At 41.2% G+C, this 21,260-nt stretch overlaps 1 protein-coding gene across 1 annotated transcript in view; it reads left to right on the forward strand.

Moving 5' to 3' along the window:
* Positions 1-6: 6 nt before the first annotated feature.
* MEMO1 (mediator of cell motility 1) overlaps positions 7-21,260 on the forward strand; it is a 31,517-nt gene continuing 10,263 nt past the window's right edge. Inside the window, exons 1-4 of the mRNA XM_027641568.1 lie at positions 7-139; positions 12,043-12,124; positions 18,354-18,422; positions 20,365-20,477. Of these exons, the coding sequence (XP_027497369.1) occupies positions 79-139; positions 12,043-12,124; positions 18,354-18,422; positions 20,365-20,477 (325 nt within the window). The 5' untranslated portion in view covers positions 7-78. The remainder of the gene's footprint in view (positions 140-12,042; positions 12,125-18,353; positions 18,423-20,364; positions 20,478-21,260) is intronic.

The following is a 21,260-nucleotide window of genomic DNA, read 5'->3' on the forward strand; positions in this document are numbered from 1 at the left end:
CGCCGCCGCCGCCGCCGCCGCGGGCGGGCCCGTCCCCCAGCGTCCCCCCCGAACACCATAGGCGGCTCCGGCTCCAAGATGTCCAACCGGGTGCTCTGCCGGGAGGCCAGCCACGCCGGCAGCTGGTACACGGCCTCAGGTACCGCCACCGGGCGCGGGGAGCGGGGCGCGGGCGGCGGGCGCTGAATCAGCACTTTGGGGCCGCCGGGGCCGTGGTCGGTACCGGGCGTGGGGAGGGGCCGCCGGCTCCGCCCCCGCCGGCACATGGCGGGCGGGGGGGCCGGGCGCGGTTACCGGCTGGGAGCGGGCGGAGCCGCGGTGCCCCCCGAGCACACCCCCGTGCCCCCCGGCCCGGCCGCCCTTCCCGGCGGAAAACGGGCGTTTGGTGGTGGCCAGGGCTGGGTCGCCTCCCCCCGGTGCTCCTCGTGTGCCTGCCCTGCCTGGCAGCCGCCGCGGCTCGCCGCAGCCCCGTGTGTGAGGCGGCGGTGCCGGAGCCCAGCCCCTCTGCTGTGCCTCGCACCGAGTGTTGCGCTCCGCTGGTGTCGGAGCACACGGACGGATCTCAGTGTTTTCGTGTGCTCTTATGGGGTTTTTTCTTGTTTTGTGGGTTCCCCCCCCCCCTCCGTGGGGAAATACCGCGCATCTGGGGTGTTTCGCAGGGTTAGAAGGCAGGTGAAGAGGTGTGAAAATAGGGAAATTTTACTTCGCTTCTTGTAGTCCAAGACGATCTCCTGTCTTTCTTCCCGAGCTCTTTCTCTGGCAGTAGGGAAAAGTTATTAAGCAGTATCGCAGAGTGGGCTCTGTCCATTTAAACATGTGGTACTTGTAGGAGAATGGAAGAAAGACGCGGTGCTTTGGAGGGAGAGCTACCGCTCCCCTCAGCGTCCCCCCCAAAAAAAGGCAGAAACCTGTAATAATGTCTTGGTAGCTCGCATGTTTGGAAGTAAGTTTTGTTGGGTTTTGGGGCAGAACTGCAGTTGTGGAAAGGATGCACGTCTGTCTTTTCAGAGCCGTTTGTAAGGAGATTTGTAAGGGATGTTCTTTTACTGGCCCCGTGAGTAAAGATGATTACAAAACTGCAGGTGAACGAGCCTAGATGAACAAGAGGCTGTCGTAATGAGCAGTTCAGAGGGGCACAAAAAACCCCAATAAAGCATGGCATTCAGGATCCTAAAATGACGTTTCAGAAGAATTAGATGTGAGAAGTCATACACTTTTCTTGGCTATATATAATAGATGCAGTTTCCTCTCTCCTCCACAAATGGATGAATGAGGTATGAGGCAAAAATTGAAAGAGAAGAAAAGAAATACAGGGAGGAGGGTAACACAGGAAGAGGCGAATTGTGAGATAAATAGCTGGTCTTCAAATGGTGGCTAGGCAGTTTCGAGACAATAGAGGATGATTGTTTTCCTTCTGAACTTAATATTCCAAACATAACGGTTGTGTCCGTTAGAAAACTGGTCTCAAATCTTCGTGGGGTGTTTACAGCTTGCAATTAGATTTTTTCCCAATGGTCTAGAAAGGTAGGTGGTACTCTCTTTACAGAAAACAAAAAAAAACCATGTCAAAAGTTTAAAGACATGCAAGGACACCAAAACATCGAAGCTTCGTGGTAACACTAGCTTGTTTCTGCTATTTATGTTTTCATTTATGCAGAAAACTTATTTGCAATATGGAATGGCTACATGACCTTACACATAAATTTTGAAGTTTGTTTGATGTTGGACTTCATGCCAAGTTATCGATGGATACTTTCAAATAAGAATTTTATTTTTTTAAAAAAATAATTAAAGGGGCATGGATACTGTGTGGGACTGTTTTGTTAGATTTTGTTAGACTATACCCTGGTAAGTCTATGTGACTATTTTGGCCAGTACTAGTTGTTTGTGATAGGACATCCAAAAGCATGTTTCTCCCATTGCTTTTGGGAGAAAAGCAATGGCCTTTTGCTTACTGAGGACATGTGGGATGGTTACCCAGACACACTGCATGAAAAAAAACAACAAACTGAATCATGTTGTAATAAATTATGACAACTGTACTTATGAGTTAAATTGTAACTCTTACAGTGTTTGTGGTGGGGGTAAGTGGTTGATGTTGCATAAGCTAGAGTTTTGGGAAATGTGTTTTTCCTTAAACAAGAAAAGAATATTATGTGTCTTGCTTTAGAACTGTCTTCTGCTGTTTACATGGCTATGTGAGAGCAGGAATTCTGTCTGTTCAGCAAGACAAGGACTACTTATTATTGTTGCTTGAAAGCTAATTTTTGTGTGCCATTTAGGAGGGTACATCAAAACTCAAGAGAGAACAAATGGGGACCAAGAGGGTATGTGCTCATCATAGACTTAAAATCTTCCTGTATTTTAGGCCAAACTCACATGTCGGCTGCTATGTCAAAATTGTAACACAGGCTCCTCGATTTTACTACTTGAAGAAAGTGGATTTTACCATGTACTTTCAGGCTGCATAGCTTCAAGGATGGAGCTGAGGCAGGGATTAGAGTTTGAATTGTGGTAGTTCTTCACTGCATTCCCATGATTCTCTGGGGATTGTCTTTTCAAGTCCTCCTACCTCCTCCTTTCTTTGTGCTTACTGTCTCAGCCCAGAAGTGATTTGCTGTGTTATATATAAACTGGTTAGCATTTAAGCTTCCTGTTTCCTCAAAACTGCTTTCTTTCTGCAGAGCTGAGTTTGATTGCACAGGGCAAGCAGATGCCCTGGCTACCCTTATGCTGCTTCGTAGTTAAGATGACCCCATCTAAAAGGGTATTGAGAAACATGATTTTTGAAGGATATTCAAAATTATTACATCATTACAGTTTAAAGGGGCTGTGTGAGGATGAGGTTTTTAAGTGGCAGTTTATCCTGACGTGCCTGGTACCTGAGCTATCCCGGATCGAGTAGGGGGTTGAAAAGTGAAGCACCAATTGCTATGCTGGGAAAAAAAAAAGTCTGTGAGATCTGGCTTCAGAAGTCAGCCCTGGGAAAGAAGGGCCGAAACCAGCTGTTGGGGGAAGAAAAATGATGGATCCAGAATGCAAACCAGCTTTTGTGACCAGAGGATATCCTTGAACTGGATTAGTTGGCTCCTGTGCAGTCCAGGAGTGGAAGCAGTATCAGAGGTGAAGCCACAACCAAGACCGAGCTACTACTCTTCATGGATGGTCAATGTAATGTAGGTGAGAGGGTTTAGAAGAAATACTGCTTCTTGTCTTCAGAGACTGCTCATTTCTATGGGACAGAAATTGCTTCAGTTGAAATTAGACTCTCACTCCCCAACTTTATCCAGCTATGGGATATGCCTTGCTTAGGTTCTTCCTTGGAATACAAACATGAACTACATTCTAATACAAATACACCACCTACTTGTATGATGCTAATTAACACTGTAGAGCAGGTAAGACTGGCTGTGCAATTATGCACATCCAGACATGTTCACATGTTAGAATGTTACATCTAAGTAAACAACTTTGTTGTTATTAGATAGAAAGGTGGGTCCCGGGGAGGAAAGCTCACTGCTACCTACCCTAGGGAGCTGAGAAAGTGGCAAGGAGTAGAAGATGGAATTCACAGTGGTGTTAGCATTTAACTGCCCATGTGTTCTTCATTCATAGTGTGCTGTTGTAACAAAAAAAAAAGTTAAAAAGCAAGTTCCTTAAGAAGTTTCTGCAAGTGAGTTCAGGATGAAGAATTTAACCAAAATTATTGTCTTCCGTTCTCCTCTAGAATTCTTGGTGTGGGGAAGTTCATTTTCATTCCACATCAGTCCGTGGAGCATTTTAATGAACTTAAGACGTGTACCTCAGGAGCATTTGCCTGACAACAAACTTAACAATGAAGTCTGCTCAGTTGTTCCTCCTCCTGTTTAGCAGCAGCACTGAGTATGAGAAGCTTTACAACTGAGCTTCCTAACTGAAATAGTGACATGCCTGTTGCTGATAGTAGGCCACTGGTTTAGACAACCTCATTTGTGATTCGCATCAATATGTCTGCTTTTAAAAAAAGTTAAAAATGGGTTGTGACATGTCATTGCTTTTGTGGACTAGCAGCCTGGTGCATGGTGGCCACTGAAAACACTTGTAAAAATGAGATAAAAGCATACCAAGTAAATGAAAATGTCACCCTGTTGCGCTGCTGTCATGTAGATTGTTGAGAAAATTAAAAAGAAAATCACACTGTTGTGTAGTGAAAAATGTTACATGCAGATTTATTTTTGGAAGAAAGTCCCACTCCTACTGCGTTAATTCAACCACCTAGTGTCCAGACCTCTTGAGAAATTGATTTTGACCAGCAGGGGGAAGAGGAAGATTAAGGACAACTTGAAACAAAAATGGCATAATTTTCCAGGGCTTTGAATACAGGATAGATACATTCCTAGATACAAAAAGAGCAGCTGAAATATGATGGGGATAACATGCTATCCTGAGCACGGACTATTTGCAGGACAGGGTGTGAATGCTCTATCCTGATTCACTCTTCAATGTGAGTAGATTCAGTGAGTGCTGGGCAGTTCTGTGGGGAATCAATCCATACGCTCCTGAAATGGAAATAAACATTAGCTATGTGCATCTTTTTTTCCTGTTTAGCATGCCATTACAAGTGAGATGTCACACGTTAAAGTGCTTAACTTGACTCATTGGCTGGCAGCTGGCATGCCTTGCCTGGCTCCTGGAAGTGCTAACTGAATACTGTACTGCTCTTTATGAAAGCGTGTGATAAGAGTTTTTGTCTCAACTTTTCCCCAGTCAGTGCTATTATATGGCACTGATACGGGCAAAACACAAAGATTTCTAGTAGGCTCTTCCAGGTCACAGGAGTAAAATCAAATTGAGGGGGTGTGTATGAATAACAGTACTACATGATCTGAAACTTGCCCTGCAAAACAAGTTTGTTGTTGTTTTAGTTATGGCTTATTTCTCTGTTTTCCCTGACCAAGCCATAGGGGCCAGAGATGTACTCTGTTAGCCTGTGCTAACAAACAGAGTTGTTTGAACTAGGAGAACCTTAATTTCCATAAGCTTATTAGTGCAAATGTGAGTTGGCAGAGTAATTGCTGTGTGGACTTGAAACACCATTGCGCTTCTTGTCTTCAAAGCTTTTTCTTTTTTTTTTTTAATGAGGAGTCAAGTAAATGGTCAGTAGATGTTTGAAGAGACTTTAAACTTAATAATATACTTGTGTTCAGGGTTTTCTGCTGCCCTGGCTTGTCAGTAAAAGAATCTCAAAGGAGGTAGGCAGTGACATCTTGTTGCTACCATTTGTAAGGATCGAGTTTCTAACTTGTTTGGACGAGAAATGCCAGATCTGTGGAATAACTGGCTGTCATGCAGCCAGGGATATTTAGACCTTGTCTTTTGGGCAGAGGTCTGCATGATGATGGGTAGATCAGCTGGAAAGTAAAATGCTTTGGAGAACTTATGCGTATTGTGTGCCATGAATGATTGGTTTAGAAGTTACATTTCCCTCAAAGTTGGCCACTATTTTATCATGTTTGCAATCTCTTCTACTCCTTTGTAATCCCCAGTAAGATCTGCATTAATGCTTTTTTTTGCTGCCTTTGTACCAAATACTGATTTTTTTTTTCTGATGCCAAGGTAGGCAGCTTCAACCTGCAATAGCAGTGTGATTATGAAATAGTACGGACGTTTTCATTTGTGCCTTCTGAGGCTTGGGGTCCCTGAAGACCATTTGAATGAATAGTGATGTAATCCCCTCATTTGTATGCTTGTTGGCATGAGCTGGAACTTCTCATCATCATTAAAGTGTGTACATCAGTTAGATCTGTTTCTGCTCTGCCATGATGTTGCTGAAAGCGTGTAACCCGTTCACCAGGCAGGCTGCCCACAGTTTCTGAGGGCAAACACTGCTACTGGGTTTGCTGACCCTCAGTGTCTGCATCCTACCTTAACTTAGAGCAGAAACCCTTCTCTGTAGCGTTTGGATCTGGATCTCTGCAGCTGCTGAAGTGATTAGAAGGGAGTAAGGTGCGTGACTGTGTGTGGTTAGACTATGAATGCAGACGAGGGGTTGAAGAAGATGTTCTCTATGTCATGAAAGAGTCTTTATGAAAGTGCTTTCCTCTGGTCTGCCAAGAACCCCTGGCATGTTCCCCAAAATTGGAATAACTCATCACTGCTCATTCATAAATGTAATATAAAAGTGGTGAATCACCATGTTGTTTGTAGATGGTCACAGATAAATGGATCCAGGAAAACATGGGAAAAGCATGTGAGGATCACTGAAATGAGACATAATTTAGTGGTAGACTTGGCAGTGTTAGGCTTATGGTTGGACTCCATGATCTTAAAGGTCTTTTCCAACTGGAATGACTCTATGATCTCTGCTGTAGTGAAAGGAGCTTTCTGCAGTAGTAGAATAATTAATGTACTGATCATGAAATCTTAATGTTGTGAAGCATTACAAATACAGCTGTTAACTTAAGTTCTTACCTTGCAATCTGTGAACGACTAATCATAGTGTCTTACAAATTTATAAAGTATTTGCTTTGCAATGTTAAATACCAAATGTAATATCTCTCTCCCTTTGGTCATTTAAGTTTTCTAGGCATTTTATGGGGAAACTGGATGTGTCATTGCTGACTCTGTCATGAATTAAACATGGGACACGGTATTAATATGCAGACTGTATTATTTAGCATTGTACGCTGCAAAAATATACTGGAATAATTCAAAATACTATTTCTAGGCTATTATTTCTACCTGAATCACTTAAATACAGTCAAAATCAAAATACTCCATGGAAAGAATGTAGATTGAACTTTAATGTACAGTTGGAATTGAAAAAGAGCTTTCATTTGGTGTAGTTCTGGTATCATTAAAATAGGCCTGCAAGTATCACTTAGTGAATACTTTCACAAATTCCATTTACATTTAGCATGTATTGGAGCCAAAATCTCTTTCTCAGATGTATGAAACAGAAGGTCATTTGTTTGGATCTCTGAATGACCCAGCTGCTAAGTTGTTTTTTTTTAAGTTAGGTAGGTTCATGTTGGTTGATATTCTTAATGAGTGATATTATAGTTTGATCTTTTAATTTCCTATTAACTTTCAGGAAAGGAAATTCAAAGCTAGTGGAATATTGGAAAACTGGGACATGCAAGTAAGAACTGTCACCAAAGCAGATTCTGATGTCTGTTTCAATGTCTTTGTTGTAGCTTCAGGGGTTTTTTTCCCCCCATTCAATCAAGCATTACCTGGTGTTTTTATTTCCATCTGACAGTGTATATAAATAGGAATTTATGTAGCATCAGTGTAATCTGTATTTGTATCTTAATTTTTTTCCCCTGGTCCTAGTTTACCTAGGTAAATTTCTGACTTGCTTGTAGTCTGATTTCTAATTTTATCAATACTGCAAGAGAGTATATGCTAGCAGTAGAGAATGTGCCCATCAGCATGAGTTGTTGGAAATCACATTCTATTCCTGACAAATCCTAGTCTTTGCATAGCTAAAACATGTTTTTCTTATTCAAGGATTTGGCTTTTGTTGTGTTAAGAAACAGATTTTTTTTTTTTTTTTTTTTGCAAGTGAGGTTTGTGTTCTTGAAAAAAATCCTTATACTTTCTGCATTTTTAACTGAGAAACTAGTTAGTCCTCTATCATGTTTCATATTGGATTTTACCTAACAACTGAATTTTGGATTCCCCTTCAAAACTGTGGAGAGAAGAATTCCCTTTGTTCCGGTTATTAAACTAACTGCATGCCAGCCCCCGGAGTTTCATTGTTACTTTGATTTTTCAAACACTCTACAAGAATAAAGACTTACTTCTTAGCACATATGCTGCAATATTTATTAGAAGCATTCGTGAGGTGCAGACTCTCTCATCAATTGATAAAGGTAGTTAAAAGATTTTGCTGAGGAAGACTCAGCAAAAGGTGTTTGCTCCTGTAGGGGAGGAGAAATGTAAAAGCTGTCAAGTATAACTGTGAAGGCTGGGGACTGCAGCATTACTGGCATTGTGCTCCAGCATTACTTGGATTGATGCAAGTGCTGTACACGTGCAGCCAAGGGAGACCTGAGCAGTTTTCCCTGGTGCTGCTCTGAATTTCACTTGAGGCTTATCCTCTTTCAGTAAGAACAGTGTTCACTGAGACTGAGGATTCAGAATAAACAGAGTCTTCCTACCAGTCTTAAAATGTATGTTTTGTACACGTAATGGTGGCTACTGGAAAAGGAGCAAATTCCCATTATGTTGTCTTGGCATATAAGCACTTCAACCTCACTGGTAAGGTGAGGTTGGCTGTGGAAAGAATGTGCTTGTTTGGCTTAACCCACAAAGCCTGGACCATGACAGCTATAAATTGGTGATGAACATAACCATGTCACTACCATGTCTTTGTGTTATTCACTGGGTAACAGTGGCAGGCATTTAACGTGGAAGGATTCTTTCTTACTTACTCTAGAGCTTTGTGATGGGATAATGCTGATTGTAAAAATAATTTACCCTTTTAGGCAAGATACTTGAATAAATCCTGCCGGTAGCTGTATCCATATCTTTGCCTAGTGGAGGCATGGTATGTGCTTGCAATTACTGTAAAATTTGGCATAATTTCTGCTGGTTTTCAAAATAAAACAGGATGTGAAATACCCACAAATAGTGTCAGAAATCTTTAGTTACGTGACTGTATTTATACCTGACTTCACAGGATTGAAATGCAGATCTTAATGTTAGGTACTTCAGTAAAACTCATATTTTGCTGCCTCATCTTCCTGTTGTCAATAAAAGGTCTGATCTTACAGTATTAATGCTAAAGTGTATTGATTGTTGCATCCAGAAATTGCATCCATAAGGTTTTCTGTCCTGTCTGAGTTAGTCTTAAACCCCCTCTTGCTCTCCTATCAGCTTTCTCAAGCTGGGCCTTCTACCTGAGGCTCGAGGAGGTGGGACCTCTTCTACTTCCCACCACCACAGCAAGAGGATATGTGGGTGGCAATGCCATACATTGTCCAAGCTGGTCAGCTTAGGAGATGGATATTTACTGCAGTTGTCTTGATGATTCTTTGCAAATACTACTTTTCCAGTTTAACTTAATTTAAATATGACAAAAATTTACTTATAGAGCGCTTTGTGAAGAAGCTACTCATCTCCTATAATACAATTCCATATGGCAGAGCATAACTGCTGTGATAGTGTGGGTTTATTTATATTTTGTATATCCAATTCAAATATTTTGACTTTAGCCTTAAGCATGCTCATGTTTGAGAAAGTGGAAGAAAAACTTCTCTGAGCGCTTCAAGAAAAAGTTGATGCTAATTTAGTAACAAGAAAATTACGGTTCTAGAGTATTCCCCTTAAAGTATTTGTAAGCATAGGAACCTGCAGGGAGGCCACACTCCTGTCAGTTCATGTGGGTGCTGTTTGATTATTTTCCTCTTCCACCCCCCCTTTAGCTTAAAGGTCAAATGGGTTTTTGTACTCTTCATTCTCTCTCTCTGAGAGATTTGATTACGTATTTTATTAAAATAGTACAGATAAGTATAAGTTGGAAGTTTACATTAGGTTGAAGTTAATTATTTAAAGACACCTTGTAGTTGCATTAAAGGGAAAAAATCTGAGAGCAGATGTTGTTACTTGGTCCTTAAGCAAATACTGACAGAAGTTTCATCCCGTGAGTCATACAGATCTGTTATTTTACTGCCTCTAAGAAGAAAATGTTACTTTGTTAGAGTGTGTGCCTGTAATAGCGGTCTGAGCAAACCTGGGCATCTTACTCCACTACTACACTGTAAGATCAGAAGTTTTGGGCAGATTTGACCAATCATGAAATTTCAGCATATTACCAGAGATTCTGACCTTTGTCTTTAAACTGTTTAGCAGGTTACCTGATTTGTCTCAACCAAAGACAAATCGCCTTAACCACCTCCTTAATCAAAAATCCTTGCTAAAGAAGGAATGGAGGAAGGCCAAGCACACTACCCTGTTCAGGAAGAGGGTCACCCTGGCAAGTTTTGGCCCTTCTGCTGTTGTGCTGCCTGTGGATCCTCTTCTTCGAGGAGATTGGGTCAGGTGGTGCAGAGTAATATTTTGTTCAAGTCTGGGTAGTAAGTGTTTGGGGGGAAAAAAAAACAAACAAAACAAAATCAGCTGTGTCCTCCTAAAGAGCTTAATTCAGAAAGTATCTTACCCTTCTACATATTTTGGGAGAAGGAGGAAGTAAAATTTTTTAGGTGATTTGTGTCTTCGCTTAAGTATATAACATAAAAGTGGTAATACTGTAAAAGAGTACTGTTTTGTTAGTCTCCTAGTAGCTTAGAAAGAGGATGGAAATAGAGATCGTTTTATTTTTACTGAGCTTCCACAACAGCCTCCATTTTCTAAGATGTCATTATCCTTATCTCTGTAGTATGTCTCTGCTGCCTGTAATTTCCCCAAGCAACAGAAGCAGTAGAACCAAGTCGATGTGTGACTTTTTGTAACAATGTCATCATTTCACAAAATCACTGTATTACAGGAGTGACAAGTGGCTAATCAGTGTCACTCTTTTGTCTTGTTAGAGCTCTAGACAGTAACTAAGGCATTCAAGGGATTGAAGGCTTAGGGAAGTGGTTTTGCATTAGTTCACCTTCATGTAACAAGATAGGAGTCTTCACAACTACAGAAGTTGTCCTTTTTCAGGAAGCACATGGATTTAAGTTTTGTGTAAAAACCAGTGGCTTTGACACCCCCACCCTTCACCCATGGGTTTTCTAGGGAAGGCTTTTTGGCTATACCTGGTCAGTGACTGACTGGATTCTGCAAAAGCTGACATCTTTGCTCTGGCTCTCTGTAGTTCTTGTCAGCCTTTTGGAGAGCTGTCAGCTTGAGATTGGGACTGTTTGGAACATATCTGTGAAACTGTTCTGGATACTTAATTTGTTTTCGACTTTAACAGGAAGCTGGTAGTTCCCCTGCATGGGGAAGATAGAAAAATCTACAATGTGCATGGAAGAAGAAAAGTGTCTGACTGCACCAAACTTTACAGATAAACTCTGCTGACGTGTAATTTTGTCAAAAGCATAGTGTCTGCTGAAAAAAGTACATCTATTTTCTCTTTGTTAATGGTATTTTACTTCTAACAATAGTAGCTGCATGAGTTTTACTTGAAAGCTTGTTTTGTGTTATTTAATATAATGAATGTTGCACTGTATTTGTGAGACTTGCCTGTTCAGGACAAGCTTTACATCAGAAAGTTTTCTTGTGATGGGAAATAATCAAAATGTGGTTTGTTTGGGGTTTTTTGTTGTATTTCTAAAGGCATTTTTATCACCTGTCATGCTTGAATTGAAAATACTTGACACTTCCTGAGGTATTTTTAAATTTAGTTTTAAAAAGATTAAATACTGGATTGACCAATTATCAAAGTTAATGTTGCCAAGGTGTTCATGTACTTGTAGTATATGTTGGTTGATCAGAAGTTAAGGCGTTAGTATAACTGTGGTGTCTTCTCACTTTTAGCTTTTTCCTGTGTATTTACAGATTTTCCAGGTTACAGTGTGTTTTGTATTCTACTCTTACACTTGCTTGATAATAGTAAAGAATTTATTACTGTAGCCATTGACTATCATGTCAATATGTAAGGCCTTTGTATTATGTCATATTCCCGTATCGGGCTCTCTTTGTGTAGGTCATCTTAACTTTTACTTCTGAATTCTGCAAATGTGGTTATCAGAGGAGTCAATCATCTGTTACCATCTCTTTTGAAATCAGCAGCCATCCTTTCTAGTGGTGAAATGGTGTGTTTGTTAGTCCCCATAGAGCAAGAAACAATACGTGTGTGTTTGGATGTGCAGCAAATGAACTTCCTAGAACAGGAGATTGAAATTTTACTACTTAACCTCCAACATTGCAGGGTTGGGGGTTTTTTTGTTGTTGCACTGAGGTTTTTGGGGTGCTGTTTTTTCTGGTTGTTTATTTTTACATTTAAACCCAGCCTTTAATGTTTAAACTGACTTTTAAATCTACTGGACTTTTAAACTTTATTTATTAATTCTTGAGATATATTAGATTCTTCTGTGGCTTCAGTATTTCCTGGTCTCTTCACAGGACCCCAGCTGAATGCACAACTAGAAGGGTGGCTTTCTCAAGTACAGTCCACAAAAAGACCTGCAAGAGCCATTATTGCACCGTAAGTTTGAAATCTGTTTTTAGTATATATATTAACACTTGATTGGTTAAATGCTTTTTTTTGTTCATTTGTTTTGATTGATTTTCAAAATTGGTAAAAACTAGTATTTGGCTGAAAGGAATGTTGTGTAGTTTTTTAATAAGCATTTTGAATATGCCATAGAATGGAAGAAATCTGTGCACATTTTGATGTATGACTAATTTCCTTTTACTGATGGACTGCAGACACTATTCATTTGTGATCCAGTAAGATGGGTAAGAAGTGTATTAATGAAGTGCTATTCAAAGGTGACAGCCCTTTCAATGGACTTCTAGTGTAGGACAGCTACACTTACTAGGAAAAAAAAAAACCAACGCAAAAAATAAGCAAAACTCTTGCACCCCTCTTGCCCCCCAAATCAAAACTTACCAAAGCTTAAAACAAAAAGTAATGAAACATTATTCAGGTATCCAAAATGGTTGGTTTGTTATTTTAGTTTGGTTTTATTTGGTTGGGTTTTTTTTGTCCACAGCTGGAATAGGGATTGTCTGAACTACTTAGGGAGAATTCAGTTTCCTGAAGATAGGTGAGATGTAATGAGAAAAGTATGTTGGTCACTTCAATTAATTATGAGTTGGAAGAAAACACTAGAAAAAGCACCTTAAATATGATGGGTTTCCTATGCTAACATAGCATTGTGTCCTAGTTAGAACAGCTGGGACCAGTTCATCACTGTGTGGGTATAACCCAAAACTGTGTATTCTATAGCCTTCCATGCCATTTCCCAGAAACTGTTGTCAATAGACCACTTACACCACCTGCCCAGAGCAGCCTGACTCCTCAGGCTATAAGCTGGGTGTTAAGAGGCCTGCAGGATAGGAGTATGCTCCTGTCCTCACACCCATTGTGGAACTCCCGGCCCTGAGGGAGGTACTGGGCATTCCTGCCTGAACCTGAGGATATATATAAACTTGGAGTCTTGGGACTTTTTTACCACTTGTGGGATCCAGAGAAGGAGGGTGACCACCACTCTCAACGAGACTGAGACCACCACTTTTTCAACCAGACTGCAACAGCACTCTCACCAACAGGTTTTCCCTCTCCTTTTACTTTGGATTCAGGGGACTCAATGAACACCACTCTGTTCATGCCCCAGGGTACTGGGTTATACATTTGGGTTTTGTGGGTTAAACCCAATTGTTTGCCTGTAAAATTGTATTTATTGTATTATTTTAATAAATTGTTATTCTCACTTATAATCTCTCTGAGTTGGGTTCATTTCCCCTGCCAGTTTACCTTTAAACCAGCACATTTTTGGTGCCCAACGTGGGGCAGAGAGAGAAGTCAGAATCAGAATTTCATTTTAAGCATTTGTCTATTTGGATACAGAAACTCCTTGATCACCATGTTCTTTGATGTATTCACATAGATGTTGTATTTGAACCTGTTCATATTTCCACAGATGGGGAACTATTTGCCTATTTTGATGCTCTCTTTGAGACCAGGGAGAGGGATCAAAATTGCTTTATTAATATACTATGTTTATGTCATCATAACATCAGAAGCAGTGAGTTTCATTGTGAATGTGTGTCATGTATTCAGTCCTGTTTGCCTGTCCTGGTTTGGGTTGCTACCTCTGGGGCCTCATTAAAAATCGCACCCAGCCCTTTGGGGGAACAGGGGGGAATGGTTGTTTCCAGCCTCTCACCTCCTTCTTCCCCGTCAGACCTGCTACAACAGTCTTTGAAAATATTGAGTTTCCTGTTGGTGTTAAGGACAGCATAATGTTATTGTTAGTGTTGCTTTGTCTGCTCTGTACTGTCTACACCATGCTTAGGGTCAGAACAGGGCCTTCTAGGGAGGTTGTTTGGACACCTGCCCTGGGAGTGGATAATGTTGAGTGGCACGGGAAGTGGGAGGACATCGGCCAGTATTTGGAGAAGTTTTCTCCTCCAATGATCTGGAAATTCACCCCTGAACAACTGCAGGATCCTGTTAGCACGATAAGACTGGTGAAGGGAAAATGCTCTGGGAGTTCCAGAGATGGCCAGCTCACAGCAACCTGCTGGGCCCTGGCCACTGCCTACCGGACACTACTTGACATGGTACAGCACTGTCAGGGGGAGGAGAGAAGGAGCAAATCCACAGACACCACATCCACCCAAACCACAACTGAGTCAGAGGGAGAAAGAAATAAATCAACCGGCACCGTGTCCACACAAACCATCGAGGAGCCAGAAGGACAACCCAAAGCAATAGCGATCGCCCCTGTCCAGAAAAGGACATCAAAGACTAAGTCAGTTTGTATAGTGAATGATGACAAAGAGGCAGGACCTTCACATCCACCAGAGGAGACAGAGCCAGAAATAATCGCTCGGTCTCTATCCTTGGGTAAGCAGAGGGACCTGGATAGGTTGGAGAGTTGGGCTGATTGCAGCGGGATGAGGTTCAACAAGGCCAAGTGCCGGGTCCTGCGCTTTGGCCACAACAACCCCCTGCAGCACTACAGGCTGGGGACAGAGTGGCTGGAGAGCAGCCAGACAGAGAGGGACCTGGGAGTTTGGATTGACAAGAAGCTGAACATGAGCCAACAGTGTGCCCAGGTGGCCAAGAAGGCCAATGGCATCCTGGCCTGTATCAGGAACAGTGTGGCCAGCAGGACCAGGGAAGTGATTCTTCCCCTGTACTCAGCGCTGGTGAGGCCACACCTTGAGTACTGTGTCCACTACTGGGCCCTTCAGTTCAGGAAGGATATTGAGGTCCTGGAGCAGGTCCAGAGGAGGGCAGCTAGGCTGGTGAAGGGACTCAAGCACAAGTCCTATGAGGAGAGGCTGAGGGAGCTGGGTTTGTTTAGCCTGGAGAAGAGGAGGCTCAGGGGAGACCTCATCACTCTCTACAACTACCTGAAACGAGGTTGTAGCCAGGTGGGGGTTGGTCTCTTTTCGCAGGCAAGTATCAGCAAGACAAGAGGGCATGGTCTCAAGTTGTGCCAGGGGAGGTTTAGGTTAGATATTAGAAAGAGTCTCTTTACAGAGAGGGTAATCAGACATTGGAATGGGCTGCCCAGGGAAGTGGTGGATTCTCCGTCTCTGGAGATTTTTAAAAAGAGACTGGATGTGGCACTTAGTGCCATGGTCTAGTTAACCGCAGCTAGTGGATCAAGGGTTGGACTTGATGATCTCAGAGGTCCCTTCCAACCCAGCTGATTCTATGATTCTACGTGAGCTCCAGAAAGAGTTCACGCAACAGGTGAATGAGTCCTGTCTGCTCCGAATCTGGGATGCCCCAGCTAACAATACAATTCTATGGTGGACGGTGGTCAAAATACAGGTATGGGGAAGCCTGGCAAGTTGACTACATCACGCTCCCCCAAACCCACCAAGGCAAGCGCTATGTGCTGACCATGGTAGAAGGAAGTACTGGATGGCTGGAGACATATCCCGTGCCTCATGCCACTGCCCGGAATACCATCCTCGACCTCGAAAAACAAGTCCTGTGGCGACACGGCACCCCGGAGAGAATTGAGTCTGATAATGGGACCCATTTCAAGAATGGCCTCGTAGACACCTGGGCCAAAGAGCACGGCATTGAGTGGGTGTATCATATCCCCTACCATGCACCAGCGGCTGGAAAAGTTGAGCGGTGCAACGGACTGCTGAAAACCACCCTGAAGGCACTGTGTGGGGAGACTCTCAAACACTGGGAGCTGCATTTAGCAAAGGCCACCTGGTTGGTCAACACTGGAGGCTCCATCAATCGAGCTGGCCCTGCCCAATCAGAACCTTTACATACTGTAGATGGAGATAAAGTCCCTGTGGTGCATATGAGAGGTATGTTAGGAAAGACTGTTTGGATTAGTCCCACCTCAAGCAAAGGCAAACCCATCCGAGGAATTGTTTTCGCTCAAGGGCCTGGATTCAATTGGTGGGTAATGCAAAAAGATGGGGAGACACATTGTATACCACAAGGGGACCTAATTTTGAGTGAGAACAGTCTGTAATGTTTCATTGTATATATACATATATATATGTATATAGTTTTTAAAGGGATATAGTTTTTAAAGGGTGTTAATTTGGGCATGACATGGATGGCATAGAATAAGGGGTGGATAATGTCCTAGTTAGAACAGCTGGGACCAGTTCATCACTGTGTGGGTATAACCCAAAACTGTGTATTCTATAGCCTTCCATGCCATTTCCCAGAAACTGTTGTCAATAGACCATTTACACCACCTGCCCAGAGTAGCCTGATTCCTCAGGCTATAAGCTGGGTGTTAAGAGGCCTGCAGGATAGGAGTATGCTCCTGTCCTCACACCCATTGTGGAACTCCCGGCCCTGAGGGAGGTACTGGGCATTCCTGCCTGAACCTGAGGATATATATAATCTTGGAGTCTTGGGACTTTTTTACCACTTGTGGGATCCAGAGAAGGAGGGTGACCACCACTCTCAACTAGACTGAGACCACCACTTTTTCAACCAGACTGCAACAGCACTCTCACCAACAGGTTTTTCCTCTCCTTTTACTTTGGACTCAGGGGGCCCCAATGAACACCACTCTGTTCATGCCCCAGGGTGCTGGGTTATACATTTGGGTTTTGTGGGTTAAACCCAATTGTTTGCCTGTATAATCGTATTTATTGTATTATTTTAATAAATTGTTATTCTGACTTATAATCTGTCTTTTGAGTTGGGTTCATTTCCCCTGCTGGTTTACCTTTAAACCAGCACACATTGACATAATGTTTGAAGTATTCCATAATAGTATTGAATTTCCAGAAGACATTGTCCCACATCTGCCTTAATCTTTCTTGCAGGAATGTCAGGAAAGAGACCTTTCAGCTGCAGATTATGTAAGCTGGGATCTTTTTCCAGAATTGCTAGATCCTGTGATCTCACCAAAGTTTTTCATTAGCCGTACCTTTTTTTTTTTCTCCACCTGTAAAGTGGGATATATCTGATAATATTTTTGTGGAAGACAGAAGAAGCCTGTAGCAGAGCAAACCTTTCAGCAGGCTCTTTTGACATTGTCAAGTGACATACCTTGCCACTTCTGAGCTCTTTAGAATGAGTGGATTAAGTCATGTTGAAGTAAAATCCCAGGGTAATTTTGAAGATAACTTGCTCCATGTATTAACTCTGTGGATGAATATAGGTGCAGGTGAGCATACATACATATAAAATCCTCCTGTGCTATGAACAGGGAACTTGTATCTTCAAACATCCTGTATGTCCCAGGACATGCAGTATGTATCATTCTCAGTATCATTGTGTAAAAAGACTTGGGAAAGCTGTAGTTGTGTTGTTGCACATACTCAACTCAAAATAAGCAGTAACTATTGACCTGGAGTTGCAGGTGCTCTAGATGAGCTCAAGGGGATGATGTGGCACGGGCATACTGCTGAGTGACTGTGAGCTCTTTTGCGCCACTTGACCTTGGACTTTGGAAATTAATGTTCTCTGGAATTAATGCTTTTAGTGGTGTAAAGTGAATTTTCACTGGTTTTTAACAGTTTTGAAGGGAATGGGTCTTAAGATTTTAATGTGATATTTAAAACAAGTAGTCAGAATAATTAAAAATAATTTTGGAGAGCAAACGGGAACAGAGGTCAAGAAAGACCCCAGACCAGAGTGATAGGAAATGATGAATCATGTATCATGGTTGCAGTAAAAACTAGCACACTGCATTCCACTTGTGTCTGTGTGCCCATTCACTCTCTTGCTCATGTATTCTTCTGTGACAGAGCATTTTTATTCTCTGGTTTATCTGCTGTAACATATAGTTCTCTCCTTGCCAGACTCCTCTACTGTCATAGTTTTCAGTTACTGCCATGTGGTTGGAAGAGCCTTCTCCAGCAGTTTGCTATTCCCTTGTTCCGTGACTGCACACTTAGTGTTATCATGAGCTTCTGATAATGTGCAGTTGTGCACTCTGCACACCAGTATCCTTTAAGAGTGATGGAAGGGGCTGTGTTTTGGACGTTTATTTACTGTCAAATGGCCATTGATCATTCTTTAATGAGTCAGTAAACGGTCACTGATAGTTCTTCAACAAATATATCACTTGTGTGATCAATACTACAGCAGTGCTCTCCTGCTCTTTCAGGAGTTGGCTTTTAGATCACTCTTACTATTTCTAGCTTACTGGGGACAAAAAATATTCAAGATATTAATATTTAATAGCAATATCAACATATTTAAGATGTTAAGCAATATTTAACATTGTTAACATTTTGTACACCTTGATTTGCAGCCACGCAGGATACACGTACTGTGGATCTTGTGCAGCCCACGCTTACAAACAAGTGGATCCTAATATCACGTAAGTATGAGTTTTTCTTTGCAAAGCAGGAGACAATGTCGTTGCAATTCTCTGATAAGTTGAATGTTCTTTTTACATTCTTACACCTTGAAGTACTTGGGTTTTAATTTTGTACATTTTTTTAGACTTTTATGGGTCCCTTCGGTTTTATCATAAATTTTCAAATTGGATGTTACAAAATAAAAAAATATAGTATTGTTGAAATAGAAAATGTAAAGCAGTGTTTTCAAAAATTTCTTGAAATTATTGGTAACGTTATAACAAGGGAGGGCTTAAAGACGTCCTTTTTGCAGGTAATAACAGTATATTACTGACATTCCACTGCTTTTATAAAAGCCCAAGCTGGTTTTTGGGGGGGTTTTTTGGAGTTTTTGGGTTGATTTGGTTTTTTTGGTTGTCATTGGGAGGTTTTGGTTGTTTTTTAAGTCTGTTAATATATTTGACCATGATTCTGCATTGGTTTTTCAGTGCAGGATTATGGGCTGAATACTACCAGGTTTCTCTTCTTCTGTGGAGAAAGTGACTCATGTGTTTATATAATATTTTAAGTCAGTGACAGTTACTCATTCCAATAATTTTAGGTGGACTTTTGTTTCTAACAAGTTTAAAATAAGAAAAATTAAAAAACCCCCCAGCATGCTACTGTAGTCTGTGCCTGCCTCTGAAAATATGAATCCAGTTATTTTAGGCTAAAGGAATATAATTCTTGTTATGTTCTGCTTACTGCCACTTTTTTTTTTAATGGCAAAAATTTAATGCACCTCTAGTATTTACTGAAAGTATGTATTTTGCAATGCTAAATAAAAACTGGCTAGGTTTATCAGTTTTTCATGAGATAACATGTTGTAATATGCTCCAAAGCCAATGGGTTTAATTCTTCCTAAACTGTTGTAAACTATGTGAAAATAATTTATGGTGAGACATAAGTTTTAGAGAAACCTAGTTCCTCTAAAATTTCCAGAACAAGTTGCATTCCCCACATTCAGTGACATGGAGTCGATTGAACTTTATGGATCATTTGCTGTTTTACCACGTGGAATGTTTAGAATTCATCTTTGAGCTGAATTATTGCATGTTTGGATATTTTCTTTTCATTAGCTTTGCAGAAAGTTATAGTATTTTAGTGCTAATAGCACTCCATGTGTAAAGGAAAAAAACCAACCCCACAACTTTACGTGTTTCCCACCCTTTTAGTTCAGTGCCAGAAAAAAGATGATATCCTGAATCGGAAAAGCTGAATTTCCTATATTTTTTGTTTCTTTTTTCTTGTAAGTCCTGTGGCAGGAGACCCTAAGCATCTAATCAAGAGCCAGGAACTGAGGACTTGATGAAATAACATCATGATGACGTGTGAAAGGTTGCAGTATCAGCTAAAGCTATGAATGTGCAGGTCCAAGTCCCTGTTGTTGATGCAACAGATAGATAAAAACAACATTTGAGAATTACTTTAATTTGGTGTAATCTGAACTGAGACTAATCAACTAAATAAGTGAAAAGCTCTGAATAGATGATAAACCCATAATCGTTTGAGGTCACATTCCTATAGTTGTTGAAGGTGGTGTGTAGTGATGTGTAGCTGAAGGTTCTGTTGATCCAAGAAGAGAATTCAAAAAATCTGTTCTGAGGGGCTGTATGACATCATTCAGCCTCCAAATGAATCCAGTTAGACAGATTTCTAGCTGTTGAGTGCACTGTGATATATAACCTGCTTAAGAGATTTAAGGCTACAGGAAGCATTATTGAACTGATCTCATGATAATTTCTGAGATACTGAGCAAGGTTGAGCCATGGATTGATCTGTGGTCTTACAGGCAGCAGAGTAAAACAGTTGTAGCCTTGAGAAAGTATTGCTTTCTATGTTTTTATTAAACTTGTTGCTCTAAGCTAGGTCTCTTACAATTCCATTTGTCTAAACTGTGGGCTTTTGTGTTAATTGTTGTAGCCGAAAAATTTTCATTCTTGGGCCTTCCCATCACGTGCCCCTCTCCCGATGTGCACTTTCCAGTGTGGATATTTACAGGACACCTCTGTATGATCTCCGAATTGACCAAAAGAGTAAGTGCATGATAAAGCTTACATCTTGAAGACTGCTGAGGCTTGAGTATTAACTGTGGTACTACAGTGCTGAGGACTTGCTTGTTGAGCAAGCACTTCCTTGTTTTAAGTGGCACACAAGTGCAAATCAGGTTTTACTGCAACCAAAGCTAACTTCTGAAAGATCCTGGCTGTGGCAGGCGTTGTCGTGTTATAACCATAATATCTCTCTTGCTCCTGATAAGCAAAAATTGAGAATTCTTTACTTATCTTTTCCATTTTGAGTGTGTGATCACTTGACAAGTGATCTTTAAAAGAGTTTTAAAAATTAAAAAGTGTTACTGTGAAAGAATATCTCACTAAGCACCTTCTCCATTATTCTGTGAAGTATTCTGGCTGGAAAAAGGTACTTCAGTTGGTTCGAGTTTGATTTCTGATAGAGGAATAACAGAGGAACATGCATTATTGCATGTGACTTTTTAACTTGCAAAGTACCTGCAGAACTTAAAAATCATTAGTCCATGAAATACCAGTCTTTGGAAGTAAACTTAAAGGTGCAATGAAGATAAATTTGATATTTTGACTTTTATGCATTTCAAGGTATACCTGTATAATACAGTATCTTTTTCAGAAGGGCTAATTAGCACAGATATATTGTGTTTCATCGTAACTGTGATTAAGCAAGATAATTCAGGCTTTCTACATAGTGCCTGCAGAAATTTCCTTAGGTAAGAAATTTTTGGGGTTTTTTAGAACTCCTTTATGAAAGGAGTAAAGAAGGAGGCACAGCCCTACATCAAATTT

The sequence above is a fragment of the Corapipo altera genome, unplaced genomic scaffold (assembly GCF_003945725.1).
Source record: "Corapipo altera isolate COAL_440 unplaced genomic scaffold, ASM394572v1 48b, whole genome shotgun sequence".
Classification (NCBI taxonomy): Eukaryota; Metazoa; Chordata; class Aves; order Passeriformes; family Pipridae; genus Corapipo; species Corapipo altera.